The sequence below is a fragment of the Cordyceps javanica genome, chromosome 2 (genome assembly GCF_051103115.1).
Source record: "Cordyceps javanica chromosome 2, complete sequence".
Classification (NCBI taxonomy): Eukaryota; Fungi; Ascomycota; class Sordariomycetes; order Hypocreales; family Cordycipitaceae; genus Cordyceps; species Cordyceps javanica.
In genome coordinates, this window is record NC_139296.1 from 1,801,070 (window position 1) to 1,827,204 (window position 26,135).

The following is a 26,135-nucleotide window of genomic DNA, read 5'->3' on the forward strand; positions in this document are numbered from 1 at the left end:
TCAAATTCGAAATCAACTAAAATCAAGAAACATGTGTTGAATAGAAGCATGAACAAGCAAAAAAAGCCTCCCTGCGGAAGCCCCTCGTCTTGTAGCTTGCCGTATTGCACCAGTTAGGCGGCTATTTTCTGCGGTCCTCCCTTCTGGCTGCCACGCACGCCAGTCTTTCACCGCCGCTCCCAGGCATTCAAACTTTCACGCATCCATAAAAGCCCCAACCGAGCTCATCTGAGACCACACGTCAATCGTGCATGCAGGATACCCTCTCCTCTGTAACCTTGGCTCGAACCTGGCGGCGACGTTGCACCGCCAGAGCCACATAGCATCGCGCGCCGCCGCTTCAGACGACGTGAAGTGACGGTACTATCCCACAAGCCCAACATGGCGCCTCACGCGGATGCCACCGATGGCGGCGACACCGACCTCAAATCAGCACCCATAGATTTTGTCACTTTGGGCATGTTTATTATAGGTGAGATACCTTACGCTTCCTGCCATACATTGCCCAACCCAGCCTACGCCCCCCCCTTCTGCGGTGTAACAAGCTTCCCTGTCGAAATGGCAAAACCCCGCTGACCAGTCTCTCACAGATGACATCGACTTCCTCCCGCCAACGCCTCCGGTCAAGGACATTCTCGGCGGCGCGGGAACATACTCGGCGCTGGGCGCCCGCCTGTTGTCGCCGCCGCCGCTGTCTACCACCGTAGGCTGGGTCGTTGACCAGGGTTCCGACTTCCCGCAGGCACTCGGCGAGCTCATTGATTCGTGGGACACGCACGCCGTGCGCCGCCTCGATGTCGAGCGTCTGACCACGCGCGGCTGGAACGGCTACGAGGCTGGCGCGGACCAGAAGCGCGCCTTCCGGTACACGACCCCCAAGCGTCGCCTCACCGCTGCCGACCTGGACCCTGCCCTGCTGCAATCCAAGTCGTTTCATCTCATATGTTCTCCTCTGCGCTGCCAAGAGCTCGTCCGTGAAATCACTGCGCGCCGGCGCGCTGTCATGCCAGCTGCCGTCTACACAAAACCCATCTTCGTCTGGGAACCAGTCCCGGACCTCTGCCACCCCAATGAGCTGCTCAACTGCACGAATTGCCTGCCCCTCGTCGATGTCTGCAGCCCCAACCACGCCGAGCTTGCCGCTTTCCTCGGTGGGGACGGTCTGGACCCGGATACAGGCGCGATATCCCCGGAGGCTGTCGAACAGGCCTGTGAGCAGCTTCTCGCCAGCATGCCCCTCCAGTCTTACACGTTCGTCGTCCGTGCCGGCGAGAGGGGCTGCTACGTCGCCCGCAACGGTGGCCGAAAGCGCAAGCGACCCCAAGGCGCAAAAACTGCCCGGCGCAAGGCTCTTATTCATGGCTCCCTGCAGCCCGACACCGACATGGAGTCGCTACTTGCCGGCTTGCTGCAGGGCGATGACGGCGTCATCGACGCTGAAGAGATCGAGGTCGACCCCGGCGTTCAGAAATGGATCCCGGCATATCACCAGGACGCTTCCAGCGTAGTTGATCCGACAGGCGGTGGTAACACCTTCCTCGGGGGCCTCTCTGTAGCCCTGGCTCGTGATGAAGACATAGAAACGGCGGCTGTATGGGGCACCGTCGCTGCAAGTTTTGCCATTGAGCAGGTCGGTCCTCCAAGTTTAGGCAAGGATGATAGTGGCGAGGAGACTTGGAATGGTGTGCGCCCACTTGCGCGATTGCAGGAATTTCAAGAGCGCTTATAGAGGTTGCATATAATAGGAACTAGGTTTTCGGGCTTCATGTTTGTCTCCCGCGTTGGAAACGCAGTCGTGTTGGGAAACGAAAAGGGTCATAAAAAGCATTCGATATATCACAGTCGGCATCTAATTGGAAAGCTTTGATTATACAATTGATCAGCCCAACACGAGTTTTTGTCACCTTTCTCTTAACCATGTTATATCAATAAGCCGTAGCCTTAAGGTGGCGAAGTTTCGGAAATCGATACGCTTTCACACGCTTTTGAGTTATACAACGCTTGCTGACTTAATGAGATTGTGATCTTCTATCTATGTGACCTCCCCTTGCCTCCAGGACAGAGGGAGACTTTTTGCAGGCATCCATTTACACATCCCGGGAAAAGACCAAGGCAAGGATCTTTATCCCTCAAAGCTAGCAGGCGACTTTGCTAGCTCGTAAATCTGGTCCTGAGTTAACGACCTGTTGGATCGGTACATCAAGCGCTGCTGGCCGCGCATTCATAGTGCGACCGATGAGGCAGGAGTTGGGCGGGGGTATACATGTTGGGCTGTGACGTCAGCGCAAGGAGTGTCTCGCAGAATGGAATATTTGGACTCTATATCAGCCCGTGGGTGGCTGGGCATGGCTTGACACCACTTATAGCCCGACCTAGCTATAAAATCCTTCTCAGCCATCGCCTCGTATTGTTATTGGTCTGCTAAAAGTATTGCAGCTGAAAATGATGCCATTGCTGGTACATTTCGGTGTCGATCGCGCTGAGCTACTTTCCACCTTGGCTCCGCCCTGGATTTTCTGTGACGTCTAAGCATACCCAGGTGTGATGAACCCCGCTGTCTAGGACGAAAATAAAGTTTCATGCAGCTGGACCTTGTCAAACTTTCCCGGCTACATCTCAATCATTGCGACCAGGCACCACAGCGTTGGATTTCTCTATTCTGCGTGCCACCAGGCCCTTCGCGCAGTAACATTACCCCGCCATTTGCTCCTCTTCGTCGCCGACTTCAACCTCTCCCAGTGCGCAGAGCAGAGGCATCTTGTCGCGTTATAACCACCCGCCGCCGCCATGACGGACTCTGGCGAAAAGTCTGGAGGGAATGCCTTCACTAGTTTTGTGGGCGACATGAGGGAGAAGCTTCATGATTCGAAGCTCCACGATGTCAAGGTGGCACTCCACCACAAGAGGTACGCGCGGACAGCGCCGGCAGGCTGCGCACTGCTCAACTAACTGCTTCTTTAGGAATCAGATCGGAAAAATTGGCAATATCGTACGGTTCTTCATCATTAATTGGCCGCCGAGGCTCAGACACACAGGGACGCTGACTAGCTCCAACATAGTTCAACTCAAACCATCGCCATGACGAGGCTCACGAACAGGCCTGCGACGACAAACGAACCGCCGCTTGCGAATCTCACCGCTTCCAATCATACTTTCCTGAACGAGATGGAAACCTCATCAAGTGGTATGTCGACGGACGTGACTACTTCTGGGCCGTCTCCGTCGCCCTGGAACAGGCCACAGAGTCCATCTACATCGCCGACTGGTGGCTGTCGCCGGAGCTGTTTCTGCGCCGACCCCCGCACTACAAGCAAGAGTACCGCCTGGACCAGATTCTGAAGCGCAAGGCCGAATCCGGCGTCAAAATCTTCGTCATGGTATACAAGGAGGTTGAGGCCGCCTTGACTTGCAACTCCATACATACCAAGCATGCCCTGCAAGCGCTGTGTCCTGAAGGCAGCCCTGGTCACGGTAATATCCGCATCTTGCGCCATCCTGACCACAACCCATTCGAGAATGTCGCAGATACCACCATGTACTGGGCGCATCACGAGAAATTCATCGTCATTGACTACGCAATCGCCTTCATCGGAGGCCTTGATCTCTGCTTCGGTCGTTGGGACGCCCGCCACCACCCGCTCGCTGATGTCCACCCAGAAGGTGTCACCGAGGAAATCTGGCCGGGGCAAGACTTCAATAACAACCGCGTCAAGGACTTCCAGAATGTTCAGGACTGGCAGCAAAATGAACTGAGCAAAGCAGAATACGGTCGTATGCCGTGGCATGACGTCGCTATGGGCGTCATCGGGCCATGCGTGTATGACATTGCTGAGCATTTCGTCCTGCGGTGGAACTTCACCAAGCGTGACAAGTACAAACGCGATGAGCGCTACGACTGGATCGTTCTGGAAGGTCGTGAAGGTGACGACGAAGACCTGGTTGGCGTGCAGCGGCCCAAGCATTCCTGCGGTGATCATGTTACACATCCTCTGACACCCCTTGCTACCAAAAATCTAGATAATAGAGGCACAGTTCATGCCCAAATCGTTCGTTCCAGCGCGGATTGGTCGAGCGGCATTCTGACTGAGCACTCTATCCAGAATGCGTACAGCGAGATTATTCGCAAGGCTGAGCATTATGTATACCTAGAGAACCAATTCTTCATCACTGCTACTGGTGAACACCAGAGCCCAATACACAATACGATTGGTCGGGCAATGGTCGATGCTGTGCTCAGGGCCGCCAAAGAGGAACGCAAGTTTCGCATCATCATCATCATCCCGGCCATACCCGGGTTTGCCGGCGATCTTCGCGAAAATGCTGCGTCCGGAACTCGGGCCATTATGGACTATCAATACAAGTCCATCTGCCGCGGTGAGCACTCAATCTTCGAACAGATCAAGGCGCAGGGCGTCGACCCGAAACAGTACATCTTCTTTTTCAACCTGCGATCCTACGATCGCCTTAATAGAACCAAGGCACTAGTGGAAGCCGAGAAAAAGTCTGGTGTCAAGTATCAGGACGTGCAGCGAGCCGAGGCTGAGGAGATTATGAAAGAGGGCATCCACGGCACCAACGATCCCGGGCACAACGAGAGAGACGAACACATGGGCACTCTTGAACAACAGAAGTCCAAGGAGAAGGCCGCTGTGGTCGAAAATGCCATGGAGGCAAAACGCAGATTTGAAGCTGCGATGCCAGAAGAAAGAGACACGAAGTTGCCTTCACTGGCACATCATGCCATGGCCGGCCAGACTCCTCTGACCGACGAACCATGGGATGAGGAAGGTGGTTCGGAGCTGGAGATTCAAAACTGGATCCAGGAGGAATTGTACATCCACTCGAAACTCCTCATTGCCGATGATCAAATTGTCCTTTGCGGCTCCAGTAACCTGAACGACCGCAGCCAACTCGGCTACCACGACAGCGAGCTGAGCATCGTCATGGAGGACACGCGCAAGATCCCGAGCACCATGGATGGCAAGACATTCGAGGCTGGCTATCATGCCGCCACCCTACGCCGTTACCTGTGGCGCGAACACCTGGGCCTGCTGCCTCCTCAAAACTTTGATGCGGGCGACGACATCAACGCTCAGCCTCCCAGCGTCAACCCCGAAAACGACATTTATGACAAGGATGAGAGCTACAAGTTTGTCGAGGATCCGCTGAGCGATGAGCTTTGGGACCTATGGACCGGCCGCGCGGACAGAAACACAGAACTCTTCCGTCATTTGTTTCATTGCGACCCAGACGACCACAGTAAGTTGTAACTCCGCCCCACCACTGTCCACGGAGCACCCGTCTCTGGAACGAGACATTTCGGGTCGGGACCTGTGAACGCGGGGCGCTGTCCTGTTTGCGTGACCGCTGGACTAATCTTTGCCGTGCAGTCAAAACATTTGAGGATTATGACCGCTACCTACCGCCGCGGGGTGTCAAGGCCGGCCACATCTTTGACCAGTTTATGCCTGCCGCAGACGCACGAGCCAAGCTGAACGAGATCAAAGGGCACCTGGTGTGGATGCCTATGGACTTTTTGCAAGATGCCGAAATGGCTGAGAGGGGTCTGCAAGTCAATTCATGGACCGAGAGCGTGTACACGTAGGCAAGAGAGGAGGGCTACAGCCTGGCGTTACATAATTAGCGGCCAGTGTGAATCAAGAATGGAACACGGAAAATACTACGGCAGCAGGGAGAGTGCAGATCCTTTCCATAGCCCAACGAACCGTTGATTTATTTTTTGCTTTTGCCATCGAAACTTTGTGAAAAGAAGGCTGTCAGCTGTCAACTATGTGGGAGTGAAACCGTCAGATGATGGTGGGTGGGTGAGTTAGTTTCCTGCCCATAATAATAGTGTACACATGCTGTGCGACACTTGGCTGAGCGGGCAAATTCACTTCGTTCGGGATATATACCCAAGTACGGACTCGGTATAGTGCGGGCGTTGTCATCCACCATTGCCAGCTTGCTAGGGGACTTATAATGAGACGCCGCAACCAGGGCTGCTGCAGTGACACCGTTTCGCTCGCCCTCGTTGATGTCTCTTTTGCTCTGCTGGTCGTGGCTTGTCTTGGCCCTAGACCGTCTTAGACCATGTTTGAGTGGGCGATTGGTTTGGTGGTGGTGGTGGTGGTGGTGGTGGTAATGTATAAGCTTTGAGCGCTATTACAGAGAGAAAGAGAGGGAGGGGGGCCTGCCACATGCGTAATTTAAGAGACCCTCGGACTCTTTCTTGTTTCCGTTGGAATTTCCATTGACAAAAGGCCGTAAATCTCCCTTGATCAACTTGCTCCCTCTATAGATTGAGTGACCGAATTTGCTTGTCATGCCTCGCTCATCGCCCCTCGCGCCGCTGCGATGCATCGGGGACGACGTCTACCTCTACGAGCCGTCAGGCCCGCCAGACCCGAGCTACCGCGGCCCTTCGCTGATAGTCTTGTCGACGTGGCTCGGAGGGGCTACGGCCAAGAACGTCGGGCATTACGTTGCCGGACACCGGGCGCTGTTCCGCGACGCGGCCGTGCTGCTCATCACGGCGCGCCTGTCCGAGATTACCGTAACGCCCTTTACGCGGATGCACGCACGACTGCAACCCGCGCGCGATGTCATCGTACGACATGTCCTGGCGGGTAGCGCGTCCTCGCCGTCGCCGCCGTCCATAATGTGGCACATTTTCTCGAACGGCGGGCTCAACATGGCGATCCAGCTAGCGCGCATCACGCGCAGCGCACTCGAGGCGACGGGCCGCGCCGCCGACCTCGACAGGGCCACGCGCGCCGTCGTCATGGACTGCTGTCCGGGCGACGGCTCGCTGGGGCGGACCTTTCGGGCGGCGGCGTACTCGCTGCCCAACACGTGGGTGGCGCAGACGGTCGGCCGGCTGCTGCTCTTCCCAACAATTGCGGTGCTGCTGGGCGTGCAGAACTCGGGCGTGCTGGGCCGCGGCGGCTCGCTCGCCGACCTCTACCGCGGGGCGCACGACCCGGCTGTCTTTGGCCGCGGCGCCCGCCGCATGTACCTGTACTCGGTCTCCGACAGGCTGGTGCCGTGGCGGGTCGTCCACCGGCACATGGCCGAGGCGCGGGACAAGGGCTTCGTCGTGGACGGCGAGGCGATCCCCGGTGGGAGCCACTGCGCGCTGCTGCGGGCCGACGCGGCCAGGTACTGGCGCGCCGTGGAGAGGTGCTGGGACGAGCTGGAAGAGCGACGCGGCGCGGCGCGGCCGAGTGACGCTGCTGGTGCAAGAGGACGAAGGAAGGGGGATGAGGAGGTAGAAGGAAGATCTCCGGTTAGTCTGATGCTGCGCAGCCATCTGTAGTAGTCGATTGCTCGATCGCTCGAATGATTGATCGTTTCATGATCTAAGAGGCGTTCTGGGGCAGATACATTTGTGTGCACATGTGTTGTTGATGAAGCGGTCCATCACGGTGTTAATACGATTGCAGAAGGTCACGGGAACCTTTGTGTAAGCCGCAAGTGCCGTGGTCTCGGCAGCTGAGGTCCGCTCCTTTTCTCTTGGGGAACCGATTGAATGCGGCGCTAATGCGTAGTTTATGAGAAAACGGTTGGAGATCACTCCCCGGGCCGAATCTAACTAAACAGGGGATCCCAGCCGAGCGACGATGAGTGGTCTTGGGTGGGAGTTAATAACTGGTAGGTTAATAAGGGTGGTGGTAGTGGTGGAGAGCGGCTTCACGCTAAGCAGCTGGCGCTTGCAGCGTGATGAGCCACCAGGCCGATGAGTCGTCTCATTCGCTGGAGGTTTTGTCAGGTGAAATGAGGACAAAAGTTTTGGCCATGGTCGGCACCGACAGACAGGCCTCATGGTAATCTTTGAGTAGAGTATTGTGCCCGAGAGGGGTTGTTGAGGGGCAGGGGCCAGTCTGAACCTCAAGAGGATAGGACAATGCGGCGCGTGCAGATCTAGTTTGTGGCACTTGATGTCATGGCTGTACTACCAACGAGCTTGGAGCAGAGTACGTGTAAAGGATGAATCTATATATCCGGCATGCACATCAAGCCAACTGCCGAACTGTTGAACGTTGCGTCTGTTTACGGTGCCAGAGAACCACACTCAGAACCTGTGGTCTTGCCGGCCGAAAAAAAAGACAAGGGTGAGCTTGCATGGAAACCCCCACTCAAAAACACCGAGAGCACTCTTCATCCACCTGGACAAGAGTTGATACGAGAAGAGCAATGGAAGCCGACTGTGAGAGGCGGCAACCTAGCAAGACACTAGCGCCGGCGGCTACAGCAAAAGGGCTGTGAGGGGCGGCGGCGGGCGCGTAGAGGTGAAAATAGTATGGAGGGGTGTCGAGGATTTTCGATGCAGACAGAGACGAGAGACATGGAGTTTTTGATTCGTCTTGATTGATGCTGATTACGCAGAATGGTGAGACAAGAGAGGCGTGGTAAGCGCTGGTGAGGGAGGAAAGAAAAAGGCGACTGGGGATATCTAGGTACCGACCTTTTCGAGGCAACGGGGCGATGGAAGCTGACTCGGCGATAAGGCGTACACTTGAATACACTTTAATTTCTTACATTTTATTTCATCTTTGAAATAAATGAAGAAGAAGGGGGATCAATGATGGGCTACTCAAACTTTTCTCTCCTTTTCCAAGCAAACAAATTTCCATACATCTTTATGATGGAGCCTGTCGAAACAAGTACTTAGTTGGCTGCCGCGTGGTGGTTTGGTTCTCAGTAAGTAGATTCGCTAAGTAAGTAAGTAATAAGCAAGACTTACCTACTTACCAGTAAGTTAAGTAGTAGCTTGTACTTACTCCGTACTCCGTAGTGGGACGCCGGCAAGTACATGGCACCTACCTTAACAAGGCTAGTGACGGAGGGCATTTGCACATATAGACTTAGAACTTCTGTTATAAGCCAGGAGAACGAAGTCGAGTACACACAGTCAGTACCACCAGAAACCTGGCCAAGAAGAAGAAAGAAATGCCGCATTTCTGCGTGTCATGTTCTCTGCAAGAAATGACTCACAAATTGTATTTCCTGCCCACCAGAAAAAGCACCATTCTGTCGTATCTGTGATAAGTAAGTTGGGCTACGGTATAACAGGGAGGTCGGTGCCTGTGGACCTATTGGGTATAGTGCCACCCAAAGCTGCGTCATTACCCGCTGCCTCCCACCAGTCCCGGGAGCTAGGTAAGTACTCCGTACCTGCCACTGACCAGAGGTACCTGTAATGCGTACCTCTAGGTGCCCATCTACTTGACCTTGCCGGGCAGCCCTAGAAGCGCGGGGACTCGTAAGTAGTACTGACTACCAGGAGGCTCGCGGCCTGGCGGCCAGCAATGAATGGCATCCCACCCCGCTTCTGCCCTGCTCACAAGTCGTTCCATGAGAGATACATCTACCCTGAAATCCGAGGCGTCTCTCGCACAACGCGCTGTTCTCTCCCTCCTGTCTCATTCGGCCTCTCATTCTCCCCTTTACCACTCACTCGACACTTTGCCACCGAGGTTCCGTTGTCCCAGCACTTGTCAAGAACCGTCCGCTACCGACCGACCTGCTTGGCCATCTCCGAATCCCCAACCGCCCACTCAAAGCTTCGTCACCGAACTACCTGACCGGCCGCAGGTCCTCCACCACCACACCACCACCGCCACCAGCAGGAGCCGCATCGAGACCAGGCCGCATCATATGCGACCGCCTGTGCGCTACCCATCCCTCGTCACAATACTGCAGGAACCCGGAATTTAAATCTCTCTGCCCTGTCCCCCGATCGCCGTCGCGCCGTCGCGCCGTCTCGCTGACGAAGCCTCAAGTCCCTCCCCGGGCGGCTTCGTCTCCCTTGGTGCCAAATCCCCCGACGACGGCCGTGATCCCCTGACTTGCCTGCGGTTTCTCGACAATTCTCAAGCAAGCAATCAAGCACGCATCCTTCGTGCCGCGGCTCGGCGATTCACTCTACAAAATGTCACAGTCACCCATGATCTCGGTCCCTGTAAAGGCCACCAACGAAATTGACTGGGTCACGCCCCTCAAGAGCTACATTCGCAACACCTACGGTGACGATCCGGAGCGCTATGTCGAAGAGTGCGAGACCCTCAACCGCCTCCGCCAAGACATGCGCGGCGCTGGCAAGGAAAGCACGTCAGGTCGGGACATGCTCTACCGCTACTATGGCCAGCTCGAGCTGCTTGACTTGCGCTTTCCCATTGACGAGCAGCACATCAAGATCTCCTTCACATGGTACCTTGACCCAAGCTTATGAAAAGCGCCGCTGGGCATACATACTGACACAGCCCACAGGTTTGACGCATTCACCCATAAGCCCACGACGCAGTACTCGCTCGCCTTCGAAAAGGCCTCCGTCATTTTCAACATTTCTGCTATTCTCTCCGCCCACGCCGCCCTCCAGAACCGCGCCGATGACTCGACCCTCAAGGTCGCATACCACTCCTTCCAAGCCTCTGCCGGCATGTTCACATACATCAACGAAAACTTTCTTCACGCGCCCTCCTTCGATTTGAGCAGGGACACTGTCAAGGCATTGATCAACGTCATGCTCGCCCAGGCGCAGGAGATTTTTATCGAGAAGCAGTCCAAAGACAACACCAAGATCGCCCTCCGCGCCAAGCTAGCCGCGCAGGCAGCGTACCTCTACAGCCAAGCTCTGGAAGGGGTCCAGGAGAATGTCACAAAGGCCCTTTTTGAAAAGGTGTGGCTTACAATGGTCACTATCAAGACTAGTCACTTTGCATCCATGGCACAGTACTACCAAGGCTTAGCAGACGAGTTAGCCGGGCATCACGGAGTGGCCGTGGCGCGCTTCGTGGCTGCAGAGGCTCTTGCCAAGGAGGCCGACCGACTCGCCAGAAACTTCCCCAGCAATGTGCCTTCAAGCTCCAACCTCGGCGCAGAAACTGGCGCGCAACTCCAAGAGCTTTGCAAGCGCCATTATTCTACAGTTCAAGATAAACAAAAAGAAGCACTCAAAGACAACGATTACATCTATCATCAAACTGTTCCAGCCGAGGCGAGCCTCTCGACGATCGCCAAGCTTCCCGCCGCGAAGCCGATCCCTGTCAGTGAGCTCTATGCTGGTCAAGATATTCAGCGCATAACCGGGCCGGACTTGTTCGCCAAAATTGTACCCATGGCAGTAACAGAGTCGGCTAGCCTGTACGATGAGGAAAAGGCCAAACTTGTTCGGGCTGAAACCGAAAAGGTCGATACTGCGAACGGCGAGATGGCGGCCAGCCTGGATTATCTGCGGCTTCCCGGCGCACTGCAGGTGCTAAAGGGCGGCTTTGATCGAGACATTCCACCAGACGAGAATTTCCGCCAGTGGTGTGAAGACATCGCCACGCACGACGACCCAACCTCGATATTTGAATTTTTGGGCTCTGAAAAGCGGGCCATTATTAAGAAACTGGAGGAATGCTCAACCTCCTTAGATAGGGAGGAAGGCGTATGCGAAAAGATGCGGTCCAAGTATAATGCCGAGTGGTCTCAACAGCCCAGCGCCCGCCTCACAACAACTCTGCGAAGCGATATCCGAGGATACCGTGAGGCGCTCGACGAGGCCTCGCGAAGCGACGGCCAGCTCGCAAGTAAGCTGCAGCAAAACGAGGCCGATTTCAATGAAATGCGTGATGCTGTCAATGCCGGCCAAGTTGACCAAATGTTCCAAGAGGCCATCTCGCGGGCACGAGGTCGCAGCAGTCAGGCCAATAGCCCAGCAGGGATCGAACCAAACCTGCTGGACACCGACTTTGGCGAGAGTGGACCAAGTGTAATGGATCAAATAGCCATCATTGAAGATATTCTGAAGAAGCTCAACTTGATCAAGCGCGAGCGAAATCAGGTGCTCAAGGACTTGAAAGACAAGGTAAGCGGCGCAGTGCGAGCAATGCAGAAGTTTGGTACTAATTGCTCCGCTAGGCTCACAAAGACGATATTTCTCAAGTCCTGATTCTCAACAAGAAGTCGATCTCTAATTACGAGAACCAGCTCTTCCAGCAGGAGTTGGAAAAGTTTCGCCCTCATCAGAACCGCCTGTTGCAAGCCAATCACAAGCAATCAACTCTCATGAAGGAGCTGACTTCGGCATTCAATATCCTCCTGCAAGACAAGAGGGTACGCTCAGAGCAGAGCAAGTATGAGACTGTCCAACGTCAACGCTCGTCTGTCATCAACCGATACAAGCGTACATACCAGGAATTTCTCGACCTTTATGCTGGCCTACAAAGTGCCAAAAACTGGTATGGGGAAATGAGAGACACGATCCAGAGCCTAGAGAAGAACGTCGAGACTTTTGTCAACAATCGCAGAGCAGAGGGCGCGCAGCTTCTGGATCAAATTGAGAGAGAAAAATCGTCAAGTCGCAGCAACCAAGCCGCGCTTGAACAAGAGCGTCTTCGCGGGCTTATGGAGCGCATGACAGTGGAGGGCACAAAATCGCCACCACAAAAGTCAAGGCCAACTCCTGCTCCTCTCTTTCAGTCTGGACAGGCGCCGCGTTTCCAGCAGCCCAGCAATTTCCAGGGACAATACAATATGCCAAACTCGCCGCCAGCTCACCAGCAGACGTATGGAGGCTACTCAAGCCCGGCCCCGCCAGCCAGCACATTCTCGCAGCCGACTTACAATCCCAGCCAGTACGGAGTGACCCCGGGGCCGACCTCGCCTCCTCCAAACCAGACTTCATTCGGGATGAACGCTATGCGTCAAGGCCCCCAGTCGCCGCCGGCGACGCAAACGTCGTTTGGACACACGCAGCAGCAGCCGTACCAGAGCTACCACCAACGGTCGTACTCATCGCAGTCACAACAACCCATATCGCAACACTCACAACCGGGCTACGTGCCACCCGGATTTGTCCCGCCGCCACCGCCGCCCGGGCCTCCGCCACTGGGACCGCAGCAGACTGTGCACTACGGAAATCAGGATTATGACCCTACCGGTGGCCGTCCGCCGAGCTCGCAGGCTAGGCATGGCCAACAGCCACACGATCCATGGGCAGGTCTTAGTGCGTGGAAGTAGGGGGGATCTGACTGAGACTAGAGAGCAGTTTATGCGTACATGTTGAGATGTTGGATACATCGTTTCTTCCCCATCTTTTACCTTGTGTCATTGCCTTGATCTTCTTCTTTGCTGTGGTTTGGTAGTTCTATGCGGCTTTGCATATGCATGGGGGTAATTAGTTGCATGGATTAGAAAAAGTCAAATCAACACATTTTATCGTTGTATTGGCTAGTTTTGTGATGTAGACGACTTACGTCATGAGATATCAAGTGCCAGTCTAGCCTGCCGATGGTCTGGAGCGATTCATTCAATGTAGACGATGAGCGACGGCCGGGAGAACGGAAGACTAAGGTGCCGTCGGGTCGCTGATGTTTATCCAGGTCGTGATTGGCAAAGGACCGGGCAATAGCGGTAATAGCGGGACGCTTTATCCGACAGCGGGGGAGCCACTAGCTGGGAGACTGCTGATAGGTGCCTAGTCCGCCCGTCCATGCAACTCAATGCCTACCTACCGCCCAGAACCAGCCTTCAAGTACCAGTAGAGGGCTGGTTGGGGGCAAATAATCTGTTCTTCTCCTCATCTGGCTAATTAGCTTGGGTGTAATCTGTAGTAATGCTGCCGTCTGTCTACCCCACACCAGCCCGCTGCCCCGGCTTTCCCCCCTCCCATCTCTCAGGCTTCCCCAAGGTCTGCTCGGACGCTTGCGATTGCGAAGTCCCCCCTCAACTCTTTTTTTTTTCCACGTCCAACCCATGATATTCTCTTTTTCTCCTTGAATGCTGTCGAAACCTCTTTCTCCAAGTCTTTGAGTCTACTTATATATATTTGTCTATCTTCGCCTTTAGCAGCAACAACTTTGATCTACATTGGCATTACCATACGGCCTTGATTCACGGACGACGTTACACCGAGCTCTCCCGCCACTATGTCGCTGAAAGGTGGTGACGTCGCGCAGCACAACAGTGCCGACTCGTGCTGGGTCATTGTTCATGTACAGTTCCCCGATCCGCATTCTGCTCATGATTGAATGCATTCCCGAGTGACCAATAGTCTAATTCGTCATCTACAGGGCAAAGCCTACGATGTGACAGAATTCTTACCTGGTTTGCCTTACCCACCGCCCTCCAATTGCCGAGGAACAGGGCATCTAACACCTGCTCATCAACAGAACATCCCGGCGGCTCAAAAATCATTCTCAAATACGCTGTATGATATGCTAAACAGGGCGTCTCAAGCCACTGGGAACATGCTGCTGACGTTTTATCTCGTATCCAGGGCAAAGATGCGACGGAGGAATTCGAGCCCATCCACCCCCCCGACACCCTCGACAAGTATCTCGACCACTCCAAGCACCTCGGCCCCGTCGACATGAGCACCGTCGAAAAGGCAGCCGACAAGGCCGACGACCCGGAGGAGGTTGAGCGCAAGGAGCGCGAGAACCTCAAGCCCCTGCTGTCGCAATGCTACAACCTGCTCGACTTTGAAGCCGTCGCCCGTCGCGTCATGAAGAAGACGGCCTGGGGCTACTACTCGAGCGCTTCCGACGACGAAATCGTAAGCCAAACCCTCCGCCTCCCATCCAATCACACCACAATTTACAGCTGCAACAAACACACGCTTACCCTTCTTTCTTCTCTAATTCACCGCCTCCGTAGACACTCCGAGAAAACCACAGCGCGTTCCACCGCATCTGGTTCCGCCCGCAGGTCCTCGTCGACGTCGAGCACATTGACTTCTCCACCACGATGCTGGGCGACAAGACGTCGGTGCCCTTTTACATCTCGGCGACGGCGCTGGGCAAGCTGGGCCACCCCGAGGGCGAGGTGGTGCTGACGCGCGCGGCCAAGACGCACGACGTGATCCAGATGATCCCGACGCTGGCGTCGTGCTCGTTTGACGAGATTGTCGACGCCCGCCGCGGCGACCAGGTGCAGTGGCTGCAGCTCTACGTCAACAAGGACCGCGAGATCACGCGCAGGATCGTGCAGCACGCCGAGGCGCGCGGCTGCCGGGGCCTCTTCATCACCGTCGACGCGCCCATGCTCGGCCGCCGCGAAAAGGACATGCGCAGCAAGTTTGAGGAGCAAGGGTCCAGCGTGCAGTCGGGCACCAAGACGGACACGAGCCAGGGCGCCGCCCGCGCCATCTCGTCCTTCATCGACCCCTCGCTCAGCTGGAAGGACATTCCCTGGTTCCAGGGCATCACCAAGATGCCCATCATCCTCAAGGGCGTGCAGCGCGTCGAGGACGTGCTGCGCGCCGCGCAGCTCGGCGTCGCCGGCGTCGTCCTCTCCAACCACGGCGGCCGCCAGCTCGACTTTGCGCCCTCGGGCGTCGAGGTCCTCGCCGAGGCCATGCCCCTGCTGCGCCGCCACGGCCTCGCCGACAAGCTCGAGGTCTTTGTCGACGGCGGCGTCCGCCGCGCCAGCGACATCCTCAAGTGCCTCTGCCTCGGCGCCGCCGGCGTCGGCATCGGCCGCCCCTTTCTCTACGCCATGAGCGGCTACGGCCAGGACGGCGTCGAGCGCGCCATGGATCTGCTCAAGGACGAGCTCGAGATGAACATGCGCCTCATCGGCGCCGCCTCCATCAAGGACCTCAACCCCAGCATGGTCGACACCCGCAGCCTGTTCGTCCACACGGCCACCCCGGTTGACAACCTGTCACATACGGTGTACGACCCGCTCATCTCGCCGCCGCAGCGGCCAAAGTCGAAGCTGTAGGGTCCTGGGGCGGTGCGGTGCGGTGCGGCTCGCTTTGCGGGAAAATGGTAACGGTTCTACCCGTTTTTTAACTCTGCTGGGACGTCATTCTTTGTCATTTCTGCCATCTACATTATTTGCGTTGTGCAATTTTTATTCAGGCGCGAGCCGTTACAAGTTGTCATATATAGGAACGATGTATATCTATTATGTGTGTACATATAGCCGGTTTTGGAAATAGAGCTTGGTCGAAAAAAAACATGCCAATCCCAGACTATGCCACATCTCCGCCTCCATGAAAAGCGTACGCAGCTTACCAAATAATGTGCATTCTAGACGCCTATCTAACAGCACGCGATAGTACTGAAACAAAAACAAAACCCGTCATCATGTGCACGTAAAGCGCGCTCTCATTCATAGCGGCTTCAGGAACTCGGCCAAGGAGATGGGCTTGCGCACCGCGTTGTTCAGGCCTTCATGGTACGTCACCCAGACCTTTCGCTTCTTCCTGCCCGCTGGTTCTTCACCGTTCTGTGAGCTCAGCGCCGCCAGCGGCCGCACTTCGACAACGCGCCCGAAAAAGTCCCTCCGCACGAGCGCCTCTGGCTTCCCGCCGCCATTCTCCTTGTCGTCGTGCGGGTGCAGACGAGCTGCCACATCCGCTGCCGTCTTCGCCGCTGCGGCGGCGGCGGCTGCCGCCGAGGATGGCGCGCCAGTCGAGTCGGCGCCGGCCTGGAAGCGCGCCTGCCGGGCGTGGCTCTCGCGCAGGGCCACGGTGCGGCGCAGTTCTTGGTCAAGGACCTGACGGACGGCGTAGCGTGTGGGTGCCTGCGCAGAAAGAAGTGTCGCGCCCGTCTCAAAGCTGGAGAGAGCGTCAATGTCACTGTGGGAAGAATCCAGGTCAGCAGTTTAATCTTTGACTATTGATGTGAGGATTCCGGAAACGTACGGCTCCATGCGGTAGACCCATTGCGGCGCGCGGCTTGACATGGTATCACCTTCAATTTTGCCCTTGAGCAGCTCGATGCCGACCTCCGCCAGGATCTCGGAAGCGCGCTTTACCATGAGCCGTTCGCTCTCCTTGCGCACACTCGCGGTGGTGCCCTCGCTGCCGCCGACCAGTACAGGCTTGACGTCCGGCGAGATCATGCGCACCAAATACGGCAGAAAATCTGTGGCCATGTCCTCGGCGCAGCGGAACGAGCGCATCAGCGACGGCGGCAGCTGGCTCTGCATGCTCTGCAGCGCGGCACGGTTGTGCTTCTCGGCCTCGTTGGCTTGATAATCGGCGCGGGGTCCCGAGAACGGCACTGGGGGACCACCATCCTCGTTGGTCGCGTCAGCACCCCAGCGGCCACCGCTGGCGTTATTGTTGTAGTGGCGTTTAGGAGACGCAAATAGGTGGTGGCATGCGAGGACTGGCTGAGACAGGTAAGGCGACAGCTCCCACTCCTGACTGGCGAAGAGCCGCGACTGGCAAGCATCATGAAAAAACATCCAGTCGTACGCCGCGTTTGGTTTGCTGAGGTACAGGTCATCGTTGTACTCGCGGTTAGGATACTCTGCCATGACTTCTGTCATAATGTAGCTGATCTCGCCGCTGGTCTCGACCATCTGCCTAAGACGATCCATAGCGTACTTCTTGACCTGCTCATTGAATCCCAGCTCTGTTTTCGGCTGTTCGTGCTGTGTCGTTTTGGATATTGACAAGTCCATGGCCTGCTTAGGAAACCCGCCGCCTTCTTGAAACAAGCGGCTCACAATATCCTTGACGTTTCCACGCCCAAGTCCTCTTGCTCCGGCTGCACCGCTAGAAAGATCACTGAGGATATGTGATTCGATCCATTGTTTCGTCAAGCGCTGAGTCGACGTTAGCAGAGCGGTAGATCGGAACCTCGCTGCCACCCATTCGCCTACTACCATGACACCACGAAGGTCCCCCTCAACAGTACTTTCCGCGCCGCGTTTTGCATCAATGCCACTTGTCATACCCCACGCTGCTTCACAGAGCTTCCTAGAAGCGTCTTTGTCGCAGGGGATACCCTCCTTTTCAAAGACAGCCTTGAGTCTTCCCACAACAGCGTCAATCGACGGACGCCCCACGTGGATAATTTCCGCGAGGTTGGACTGCCGAAGTGGTCGCAGCGAGGGATGGTATACATCGTTGCAGATGAGAACCAATGGCCGCATCAGGCGGAAATCATCCCCCTTTTTCTTCTTCCGTGAATTGTCGTGTGAGGTGCCCCCTGGTGCGCTGTTCTTTTGGTCTATTAGTACAAGGTCAATCAATGCCTTGATAAAACCACCCTCGCCAGAACTCCCAGAGCCCGACACGACGCCGTCCACTTCGTCCACTATGACACAGACCGGCTTGGCCACCTTTGTGTTGCCCTCGCCGTCCTTTCGATTTGCAACATTCTTGACGTTTTCGGTGCCCAAACTTGTACGAATTCGGTTCTTTACCACATCCCGACTGCGATCATCGCTCGCATTGACCTCAAGGACTTCGTAGCCGGCCTGCCTTGCACATACGTGAGCGAGTGTGGTCTTGCCCAAACCAGGTGGCCCGGTGAGAAGAAGGATTTTTCGATGAGGTTTCTCCTCTTCCGCTTGTAATCTAGAACCTGGCCGTTTTGCCATGCCTGTACTCGACCTTGTCGCGCCAGGGAACACGACAGGGTCCCAACGCTTCAGCCAGCGGAGTACGACACGATTGGTACCGTCGTCTCCGCAAAGATCCATGAAGCTTCTCGCGCGATACTTTTCAGTCCACAGAAGGGTCTTTTTGATCTTCTTCCCGGCTCGTGCGGGTTCGGGTTGTTCGATAGTCCGCCGCGGCACATCCGACGTAGCTTGTGTCTCGACTTTGCGTTCAGCAAGCTCTTTCTGAGCATTATTCATGAGTTCGTGGATGTCGATACCGTAATAGCTTCGCTTTGCGCGCCCTTCCTTTGTTTTAGATCGTGCAGCGACTATCTGATCGTAGGAGACGGCAGTATCGACTTGGCGTTGCTTGATCGAATACGCCCTGCCATCGCACGTCTTGATATCGTAGTTGGTTGGCCGCAGGTTGGCCAAAAGAGATCCTGAAAATACAGGCAATGGCGCTCTGTTCAAATGTGTATTATTGGGGGTAGGATCCGCGGACGCTCCTGTCTCGGCAGTCTCGGTCGTCTCGATTACTTGAGAAGTCAATTCAGTCGGCGCCTTAAACTGAGGCTCACTGTCGTCATTGGACTGCTCCAACATGGGCCGCTTTGCAGGAGATTCTGATGCCGGGTTGTCTCCATTCTCGGAAGAATCCTCATCATCATCCACAAAAGGGCCTTGCATGCGCGTTTTCGAACTGCGGATAGGTTCCGGTTCCGCATCATGAGGCTGACCGCGTTTTAATGAAGGGTGCACCACGCTTTGGAGAACGGGCGCCGAAGATGTTGAAATCATGGTTGAGGGCAAGGAGGTTCATTTGACCAGGTTTGGATGTATACAATGTGCCTTTGACTCTAGTCCAGTCAAACACCAAAATATGGTGTGTCAAGCTTGCAGTGCTGAGCTCCAAGGTTGGGGGACCCGTGGACCGCGTCGGTGGGACGCGTCGTTTCGGCAGACTCGCGTTTAGTGGTGGCGCCCCACCACTCACAGAGCAAGGGATCAAGATAGAAACAGGCTACTCCGTACTTGCTCCGTATCCGTACAAATTACCTATATCCATATCTTTGCCAGAATGGCTTACATAACTTCATTTCTAATTTCTTCCTCCTATTTTTTTGATGTTATCTATTTCTCGGAGGGGCTGACCTCCTCATTTCGACTGTAGGAATTGTCTCTTTAATGTTACAGCCATAAGTACACTTTGTAAAATTAATTAAATGAAAAGCCGAGGAGGATCGTTTCTCCTGGATCACTCTTACCTCTCCGCAGAGTGGCCAATTGGCTGTCTACTTTTCTTGCTTCCTTGCTTTCTGACTTCCTGGATAATAAGTCAGTTATTCTTACTTAGACGCAGTGCAACTGTACAAAAGTGGGGACATCGCCATCTACATAGCAAACTTGGTGACGGAACGATTTATCAGGCCGACAATGGCTTTGGACAGTTTTTTTTCAACAACAATTTGCATGAATGATTGCGTTCTTTGATTGATAATTCCTTTTCTATTCACAAATTTCTTAGCCTAAGTAGCGTATTGCCGGCCATATTCTCCAAAGTCTGATTGCGCCAAATCGGAAAAACTACGGCTGAATGCCGTAACTGTCTAAAAATTGGCCATGCCGGGCTCCTGAACACACGACACACAGCTTCAACAAGTAGCCAAACAAGACGCCGCGCAGGGCACTCACAAGCAAAATGCGCAAACCGGCCAGGTTCTTCAGCCTGGCGAAGCCTGTGAGTATTCTTGTAGCACACGCTGGCGTCCTACGTGACGCCGCACGCTCCAATTGACGCGGCGCTGCCTGCGAGACCTCGCTGACCTACTTTTGCCTGTCAGAAACTGCGACAGTCATGGAACAAGTATAACATGTACAACATCTACCGCAACGCTGCCAGAGAGCCGATCATCAGGGGCACACCAACATTTTTCCAGCAGAAATGGGGCGCGAAATCGAGAGCTCGTGCGTATCATGGCGAGCACATCCCCGAGAAGAAATGGGTACGCCTGTTTTCGCCGCGCCTTATGTCGGCAGTCGACATGCCCCCCGAATACCTAGCCGCACACGATGGCTCTGAGCAGGCAGCCGGACGTGGCTCAGGCTTAAGCACTTCAAATGTCAACGCACAGAGCTATTCAAGGGTGCCGGTACCTGTTGTCAGACAAGACAAGGCGGCCTCGCCAAATGAACTCATCTCCAGGCAGTATCAGGAAATGACTCCCTACATGCAAATGACGTTCGCCCCTCTTGAGAGAAGACTGGACACAGCCATCTTCCGCGCCATGTTTGCAACTAGCGTGCGGCAAGCACGCCAGTTCGTACTGCACGGCGCAGTCAAAGTCAATGGCAAAAAGGTAGAGTTCTCCGGTCTGAGATCCGATTGCGAAGTGTGTTGACGCAATTATTAGCTTCTGCATCCTTCATACCAGTTGAATCCCGGCGATATGTTTCAGGTCGACATCGAAAAGGTCATGTACGCCACAGGTGTGCAGAAGTCCAGCAAGAATAGTTTGCCTGGACTGGAACAAAAGCTCGCGTCCAGGAAGAAAATTTCAGACCGCGATCACATTTCCAGTGCAGAAAAGTATGCAGCTCCTGCAGAAGGCCAAGGCGAAGGCGAGGCGGCTGCCAACGCAAGCGTTGAAGCTGTTTCTGAGGGATCAGAAGCAGCTCAAGGCGACGCCGCGCTGCCAGAATTGTCTGAGGAAGCTCAACAGAGATGGCAACGAAACGAATTGAAGGCATTCTTGCGACGCTGCAAGGCTCTGTTAGCGTTGGAGGCGAAACATCTTACGGCCAAAGAAAAGCAAAGCCTACGCCTGCTTCGGTCGGATGCGAAGAGACTCCTATCGCGCCCCCAGGATAGCGAGCTGGATGTCTCTGAGCTCATGCAGGAGCTCCAACTTGTCATAAAAAACCAGGAAGTTCTGGCTAAGCTAAACGCCGAGCACACCCCTGGAGACCAAGCGACGGCCATGGAAGGCGGTGAGACGGCCGGCGAGCAACAGTTCAGTCGGGAAAAGCAGTATCGCCAGACTCTGGATGGTTTGTCGGAGGAGCAAAAGGAGCGAGCAAAAGAGATTGTGGGCAGCGCGCGGCTATCTAACGAGGACATGCGCAGACTCAAAGCGCTGTTGCTAGCCGATGAGGAAAATCCCGTGGATGAGACGAAGCCGTACGCGACGCCGTGGGCACCCCGGCCATTTATGGCGGCCTTCGCATTCATCCCTAGATACCTCGAGGTCAACCACGATATTTGCGCGGCCGTCTACCTTCGCCATCCTGTAGCGAGAAAGGGACGAGCTGAGGTGCCGACACCGTTCAGCTACCTAACGAATCAGCTGGCTCACAACTGGTATCTGCAACGTGGATAAGCGGGAGCGCTGGAGGTGAGCCGACGCTCAGAGGACGATCTTCATGTAGACTAGATTGGCCGATCTATGGCGGTAGCCTTGTATTAGATTGGCGATTGTACTATATACACATACAGCACTGTAATTCAATCACCTGAATATGCTAAATTTGGTGTTTCATATATGCATACCCTTTGTGAACAAGTCGTAGGACGGCTAACAGTGAGACAAATCCATACAACGTTTGCTCGCACATTAGTACCTTTACTGTTCAGCGAGGAAGAAATTTTTTCTGTCGGCAGATACTCGCATTTTCGGCATCTGGCCGGAACTGGGACGGCGAGTTTGCATTAATGACTAGCGCAGATGGAAAAGAGGAGAATGAGTCCCTGGCTTAGTAGCATCGCGATCACCGCCGCGCCGAATCAGACCCGGCCGCAATGAATAGCTAGACAACAACTCCTCTTGGTACGCAGGGTCGAATACGGCGTGAACGGTGGCTGAACAGACGGAATGGGTCGCCGCGAAACCAAGTGACAAGGTGTCTTGACGACTCGTACAAATTTTTAGCTTTTGCAATACTCAACCCCGTCCGTACCCCTCCAAGACGGTGGCGGTCATGCCCGCTCGCTCCACATGTGCCAGTCCTCTCTCTCTTGCATACATCGCCGCCCTGAATCCTTTCCACACTCTGCGCGGGGCTCGTCCACCCGCCTCGCCTTATACATTGCTTGGCGCTTTTCTCTCTTCCTTCTCCCTTTTCTCTCCCGTTCTCACCAACACTTAAGTACTTACTGGTACCCCTGGGAGTCCTGCACACCGTATGGCGTGTGGCGCATACTTGGACGAGTCCGAGTCAGTGACATAGTTGAGTGCCTTTCTGCACCCTTTCCACGCCACCCGACTGTCCCGTGGGCGAGACACCACTCTACTCAGCAGCCTCGTCGTTGTACTGCTGTTCGGAAGCAATTCATGCTCTCCCAGTCTCCCGCAACGAGACAGCGCCGAGCCCGTGCTTGACCCTCGTTCGACTATCGTCCCCCACATTGGCGAGTCCGTGGTATAGAGTGGGCCCCCGCCGTTCGCCCTCACGACCAATTATAGTATTGATCACACCAGCGAGGCTTTTCGCAGCAACTCTGCTGCCATCGAGCCAGGCTGCGGAAAGTCTGACGATTGCTATAACAATATCAACCTTGGACCGCCGACGCACGCCTCGAGGCGCCTCAACGTTGCCCCATCGCTGCCGCCACATCCCACTATCCGGCCCCCGCCGACGCTCTCTCCCCCGAACCAGGCCGATCGGTTGCATGCCGCGATCATGCACAAGACTCCAGGCCCCTACACCGAGCGGCGCGACAGTTCCATTGCAGACGATCCTGGCCCTGCTCTTAAGAAGAAGAAATCACGCCGCGGGGCCGAATCCTCCAACCAGAAGCGGAAATGCATCAGCACCGCTTGTATAGCCTGTCGGAAGCGCAAGTCCAAGTGCGACGGCGCCGTTCCCAGCTGTGCGGCTTGTGCCAGTGTCTACGGAACCGAATGCATATATGACCCCAACTCCGATCATCGCCGGAAAGGCGTCTACCGTGAAAAGACGGACGGCATGAAGGCCGACGACGCCACCCTCAAGATCCTTGTTGAGGCCATTCTGAATGCCGATGAAGATGACGTCGACGACGTGGTGCGCCGGATACGCAACTGCGACAGCCTCGACAACCTAGCGCAGCAATTACTCAAAGATGGCCCCGGTGGTCCCGGCTCAAGTGCTGAGCACAGTAGCGACGAACACTGGCCCGCGCAGATGGACGGAGAACGGGAGCTCGCTGGTAAGATGGGCGAGCTGCGAGTGGAAAACGGTACAATACGTTTCATCGGCGGCACATCCCATCTCATCTACCTAAGTAGTTATTCTCCTGGGCATGACGCTGGCCCCATCGCAGAAAGCTTCCCCCCTTCCGTGAACCCCGTCACCAGTTGGACAGATGTCACCAGTGATGTCGGGTTGATCACACACCTCCTCAACATGTATTTTACCTACCATTACCCATACTTTACTACTCTCTCTCGCAAGTTGTTCTGGCGCGATTTCTCCAAAGGTCGAGGCGCGATTGGCCAAAGCTCCTCCCATTGTTCGTCGTTGCTTGTCAACGCCATGTTAGCTCTGGGGTGTCACTTTTCTGACGTCGCCGGAGCTTACAGTGACGCCAGTGATACAAGAACAAAGGGTGATCATTTTTTTGCGGAAGCCAAACGCCTCATCATGGAAGGTGACGAATTTGAGCGACCTCGCCTCGTCACTGTTCAAGCGCTAGCCCTCATGTCTGTGCGTGAGGCAGGCTGTGCGCGGGAAGCCACGGGGTGGGTTTACAGCGGCATGAGCTTTAGAATGGCTCAGGATATCGGCCTTAATCTCGAGATCAGCCCCAACGACAAAAAGGTCATGACCGATGAAGAGATTGACGCCCGCCGAATCACCTTTTGGGGCTGCTTCAACTTTGACAAGTGCTGGTCAAATTACCTCGGCCGTCTGCCTCAACTACCGAAGTCCACGTTCACCGTTGCCAAATTTGACGTATTCCCCGACGAAGACGCCTCGCCATGGGTACCACTTACCGACAAGGGTTTCGACGAATCAGCCAAACAACCCTCGCGGACTCGTGCTGCTGCCCTCCTTCTGTCGAGCCTCTGCGAAATCAGCAGTGATCTGTTACTATTCTTCTATCATCCGAACCACATCCATCGGTCATCAGGCAAGACCATCGAATTAAAGAAACTAAGTGAGCTTCATAAGCGACTAGAAGAGTGGCGGAAGAATTTGCCGAAAGAATTTGAGGCTGGGGATGGACAGCTTCCCAACGTCATCCTCATGCAGTACGTATTAACGTGTGCCCACCCTGATTCAGACCTTGATTACTGACAATGTACTAGTATGTTCTTCCATCTGCAATTTATCCATCTTTTCCGACCATTTTTAAAGTACTCCCCTAGCTCGTCACCCTTGCCGTCACATATATCCCCTAGAAGAATATGTACGTCCAACGCTGGTGCCATCTCCAAACTGATGCGACTTTATAAGAAGCACTGGAATTTGCGGCAAATATGTAATATTGCCGTATACATGACACACAGTGCCTGTACAATACACCTGCTCAACCTCCCCGAGAAAACCGCAAAGCGGGACTTTACTCATGGCATAAAGCACCTCGAGGAGATTTCTGAGGACTGGCTGTGTGCCCGACGCACCCTCAGCATACTGAGTGTGCTTGCTAGGAAGTGGAACTGTGTTATACCTGAGGATGCGGCACAAATCCTGCAGCGAACCGACGAGCTATATGGGCACTACAGTACCTCTGAAGTCCCGTCGCCCAAGTCGAGCACCGGGCTGTCGCCACAGGCCCCTACCGAGGAAACTACTGCTGCGCAAGCGCATATGCAAGCGTCACACTTCAAGCAGCACCCCAGCCCCGGACGAGTGCAATTTGCTCAGTCTGCCATGGCACAAGCCGCTGCACCGCAGGCCTCTATCAGTGCGAGGCTCGATATGAACAACACACCTGTCACGCCTCAACAACAACCGAGCCAGCCTCAACAAGATTTGGGAGTGACCTCACAGCATATCGCCTACGCGCCGGAGACGTTGGACAGCTGGGGCCAGGCCATTATGACAACCTCTCCCGCAGCGAGCGGGTACCCGACCACCTCCGCTGCTGGCTTGAGCTCGAATGCGGAAGCGATTCGGGGATTCACTGGATCCCGGATCGCACCTAGTGGAGTTCTCACCGGACAGGGTGCTGGCCTGGACAACAACCAGTGGATCCTGAACGACAGTGCCAAATGGCAGCACAACTTCAATGGTTGGGATCTGGGCCAGTCTCTTCCCGGCGCTATGCAGTTTGCGTTCCCGCCGCAGGGCTCCCTCCCACTGAACACAAACCCTGCTGTCACCGCAGCGGCGGCTGCCAACATGCAAACTATGGGTCACCCGCCTTCCAATCTGGAGGCATTTGATGCATCCATGCACGATACGAGATGGCTGCCGGACCTCGAATAACGGCTGGCCGTTTTAAGGAGCGAGGGGGAGGGCCCGAACGTAGAACAAGGTTGGGTGGAAAAGCGGCAATCTTTGTGCAGTTCTTTCGATCTGTCCTTTGTTTCTGTCCTTTGCTTCTTTCAGGAAGCGGGGGGCATGTATATTGTATGTAATAGAAGCGTTTATAACACAACGTAGCTTTGGCCCCCACGGACCTCTGATACCATCATGATAGAATTATAATCCTCGCTAAACTAGCGTTGAGATGCGATCTCGGGTGTCATGCGGCTGCATCTGTTTTTTTCCTTCTTTCCTATACTCTGCCGCTGGGCTACATGAGGCAGTACAAATCCGCAGCCGTCCGGGAGCTTTGTCGTTTTACAACGTTCTTCCCGTAGTTGCACCTG

General features: G+C 55.0%; 7 protein-coding genes across 7 annotated transcripts; 6 read left to right on the top strand and 1 right to left on the bottom strand.

Annotated features, from left to right (window-relative positions):
• Nucleotides 1–381: 381 nt before the first annotated feature.
• Nucleotides 382–1,729, top strand: V2A60_003039 (Ribokinase-like protein; the record flags this gene model as incomplete). The annotated part of the gene is made up of 2 exons (XM_083254382.1): nucleotides 382–472; nucleotides 591–1,729. 2 exons carry the CDS (start codon nucleotides 382–384, stop codon nucleotides 1,727–1,729), a joined length of 1,230 nt encoding a protein of 409 aa, XP_083110508.1.
• A 1,058-nt stretch (nucleotides 1,730–2,787) lies between these two features.
• Nucleotides 2,788–5,605, top strand: V2A60_003040 (uncharacterized protein; the record flags this gene model as incomplete). The annotated part of the gene is made up of 4 exons (XM_083254383.1): nucleotides 2,788–2,906; nucleotides 2,962–2,989; nucleotides 3,060–5,259; nucleotides 5,391–5,605. 4 exons carry the CDS (start codon nucleotides 2,788–2,790, stop codon nucleotides 5,603–5,605), a joined length of 2,562 nt encoding a protein of 853 aa, XP_083110509.1.
• A 720-nt stretch (nucleotides 5,606–6,325) lies between these two features.
• Nucleotides 6,326–7,318, top strand: V2A60_003041 (uncharacterized protein; the record flags this gene model as incomplete). The annotated part of the gene is made up of 1 exon (XM_083254384.1): nucleotides 6,326–7,318. One exon carries the CDS (start codon nucleotides 6,326–6,328, stop codon nucleotides 7,316–7,318), a length of 993 nt encoding a protein of 330 aa, XP_083110510.1.
• A 2,616-nt stretch (nucleotides 7,319–9,934) lies between these two features.
• Nucleotides 9,935–13,008, top strand: V2A60_003042 (BRO1-like domain-containing protein; the record flags this gene model as incomplete). Its single annotated transcript, XM_083254385.1, has 3 exons — nucleotides 9,935–10,212; nucleotides 10,273–11,854; nucleotides 11,908–13,008. 3 exons carry the CDS (start codon nucleotides 9,935–9,937, stop codon nucleotides 13,006–13,008), a joined length of 2,961 nt encoding a protein of 986 aa, XP_083110511.1.
• A 908-nt stretch (nucleotides 13,009–13,916) lies between these two features.
• V2A60_003043 (L-lactate dehydrogenase (cytochrome)) lies at nucleotides 13,917–15,714 on the top strand (the record flags this gene model as incomplete). Its single annotated transcript, XM_083254386.1, has 5 exons — nucleotides 13,917–13,982; nucleotides 14,061–14,094; nucleotides 14,160–14,197; nucleotides 14,267–14,545; nucleotides 14,647–15,714. 5 exons carry the CDS (start codon nucleotides 13,917–13,919, stop codon nucleotides 15,712–15,714), a joined length of 1,485 nt encoding a protein of 494 aa, XP_083110512.1.
• Nucleotides 15,715–16,107: 393 nt separating this feature from the next.
• On the bottom strand, nucleotides 16,108–19,137 carry V2A60_003044 (uncharacterized protein; the record flags this gene model as incomplete). The annotated part of the gene is made up of 2 exons (XM_083254387.1): nucleotides 16,108–16,576; nucleotides 16,643–19,137. The coding sequence occupies 2 exons, from the start codon at nucleotides 19,135–19,137 to the stop codon at nucleotides 16,108–16,110; spliced, it is 2,964 nt and encodes a 987-aa protein (XP_083110513.1).
• Nucleotides 19,138–20,038: 901 nt separating this feature from the next.
• On the top strand, nucleotides 20,039–25,749 carry V2A60_003045 (uncharacterized protein; the record flags this gene model as incomplete). The annotated part of the gene is made up of 6 exons (XM_083254388.1): nucleotides 20,039–20,077; nucleotides 20,181–20,696; nucleotides 20,751–21,697; nucleotides 22,815–23,524; nucleotides 23,891–24,569; nucleotides 24,627–25,749. The coding sequence occupies 6 exons, from the start codon at nucleotides 20,039–20,041 to the stop codon at nucleotides 25,747–25,749; spliced, it is 4,014 nt and encodes a 1,337-aa protein (XP_083110514.1).
• Between the last annotated feature and the right edge of the window lie 386 nt (nucleotides 25,750–26,135).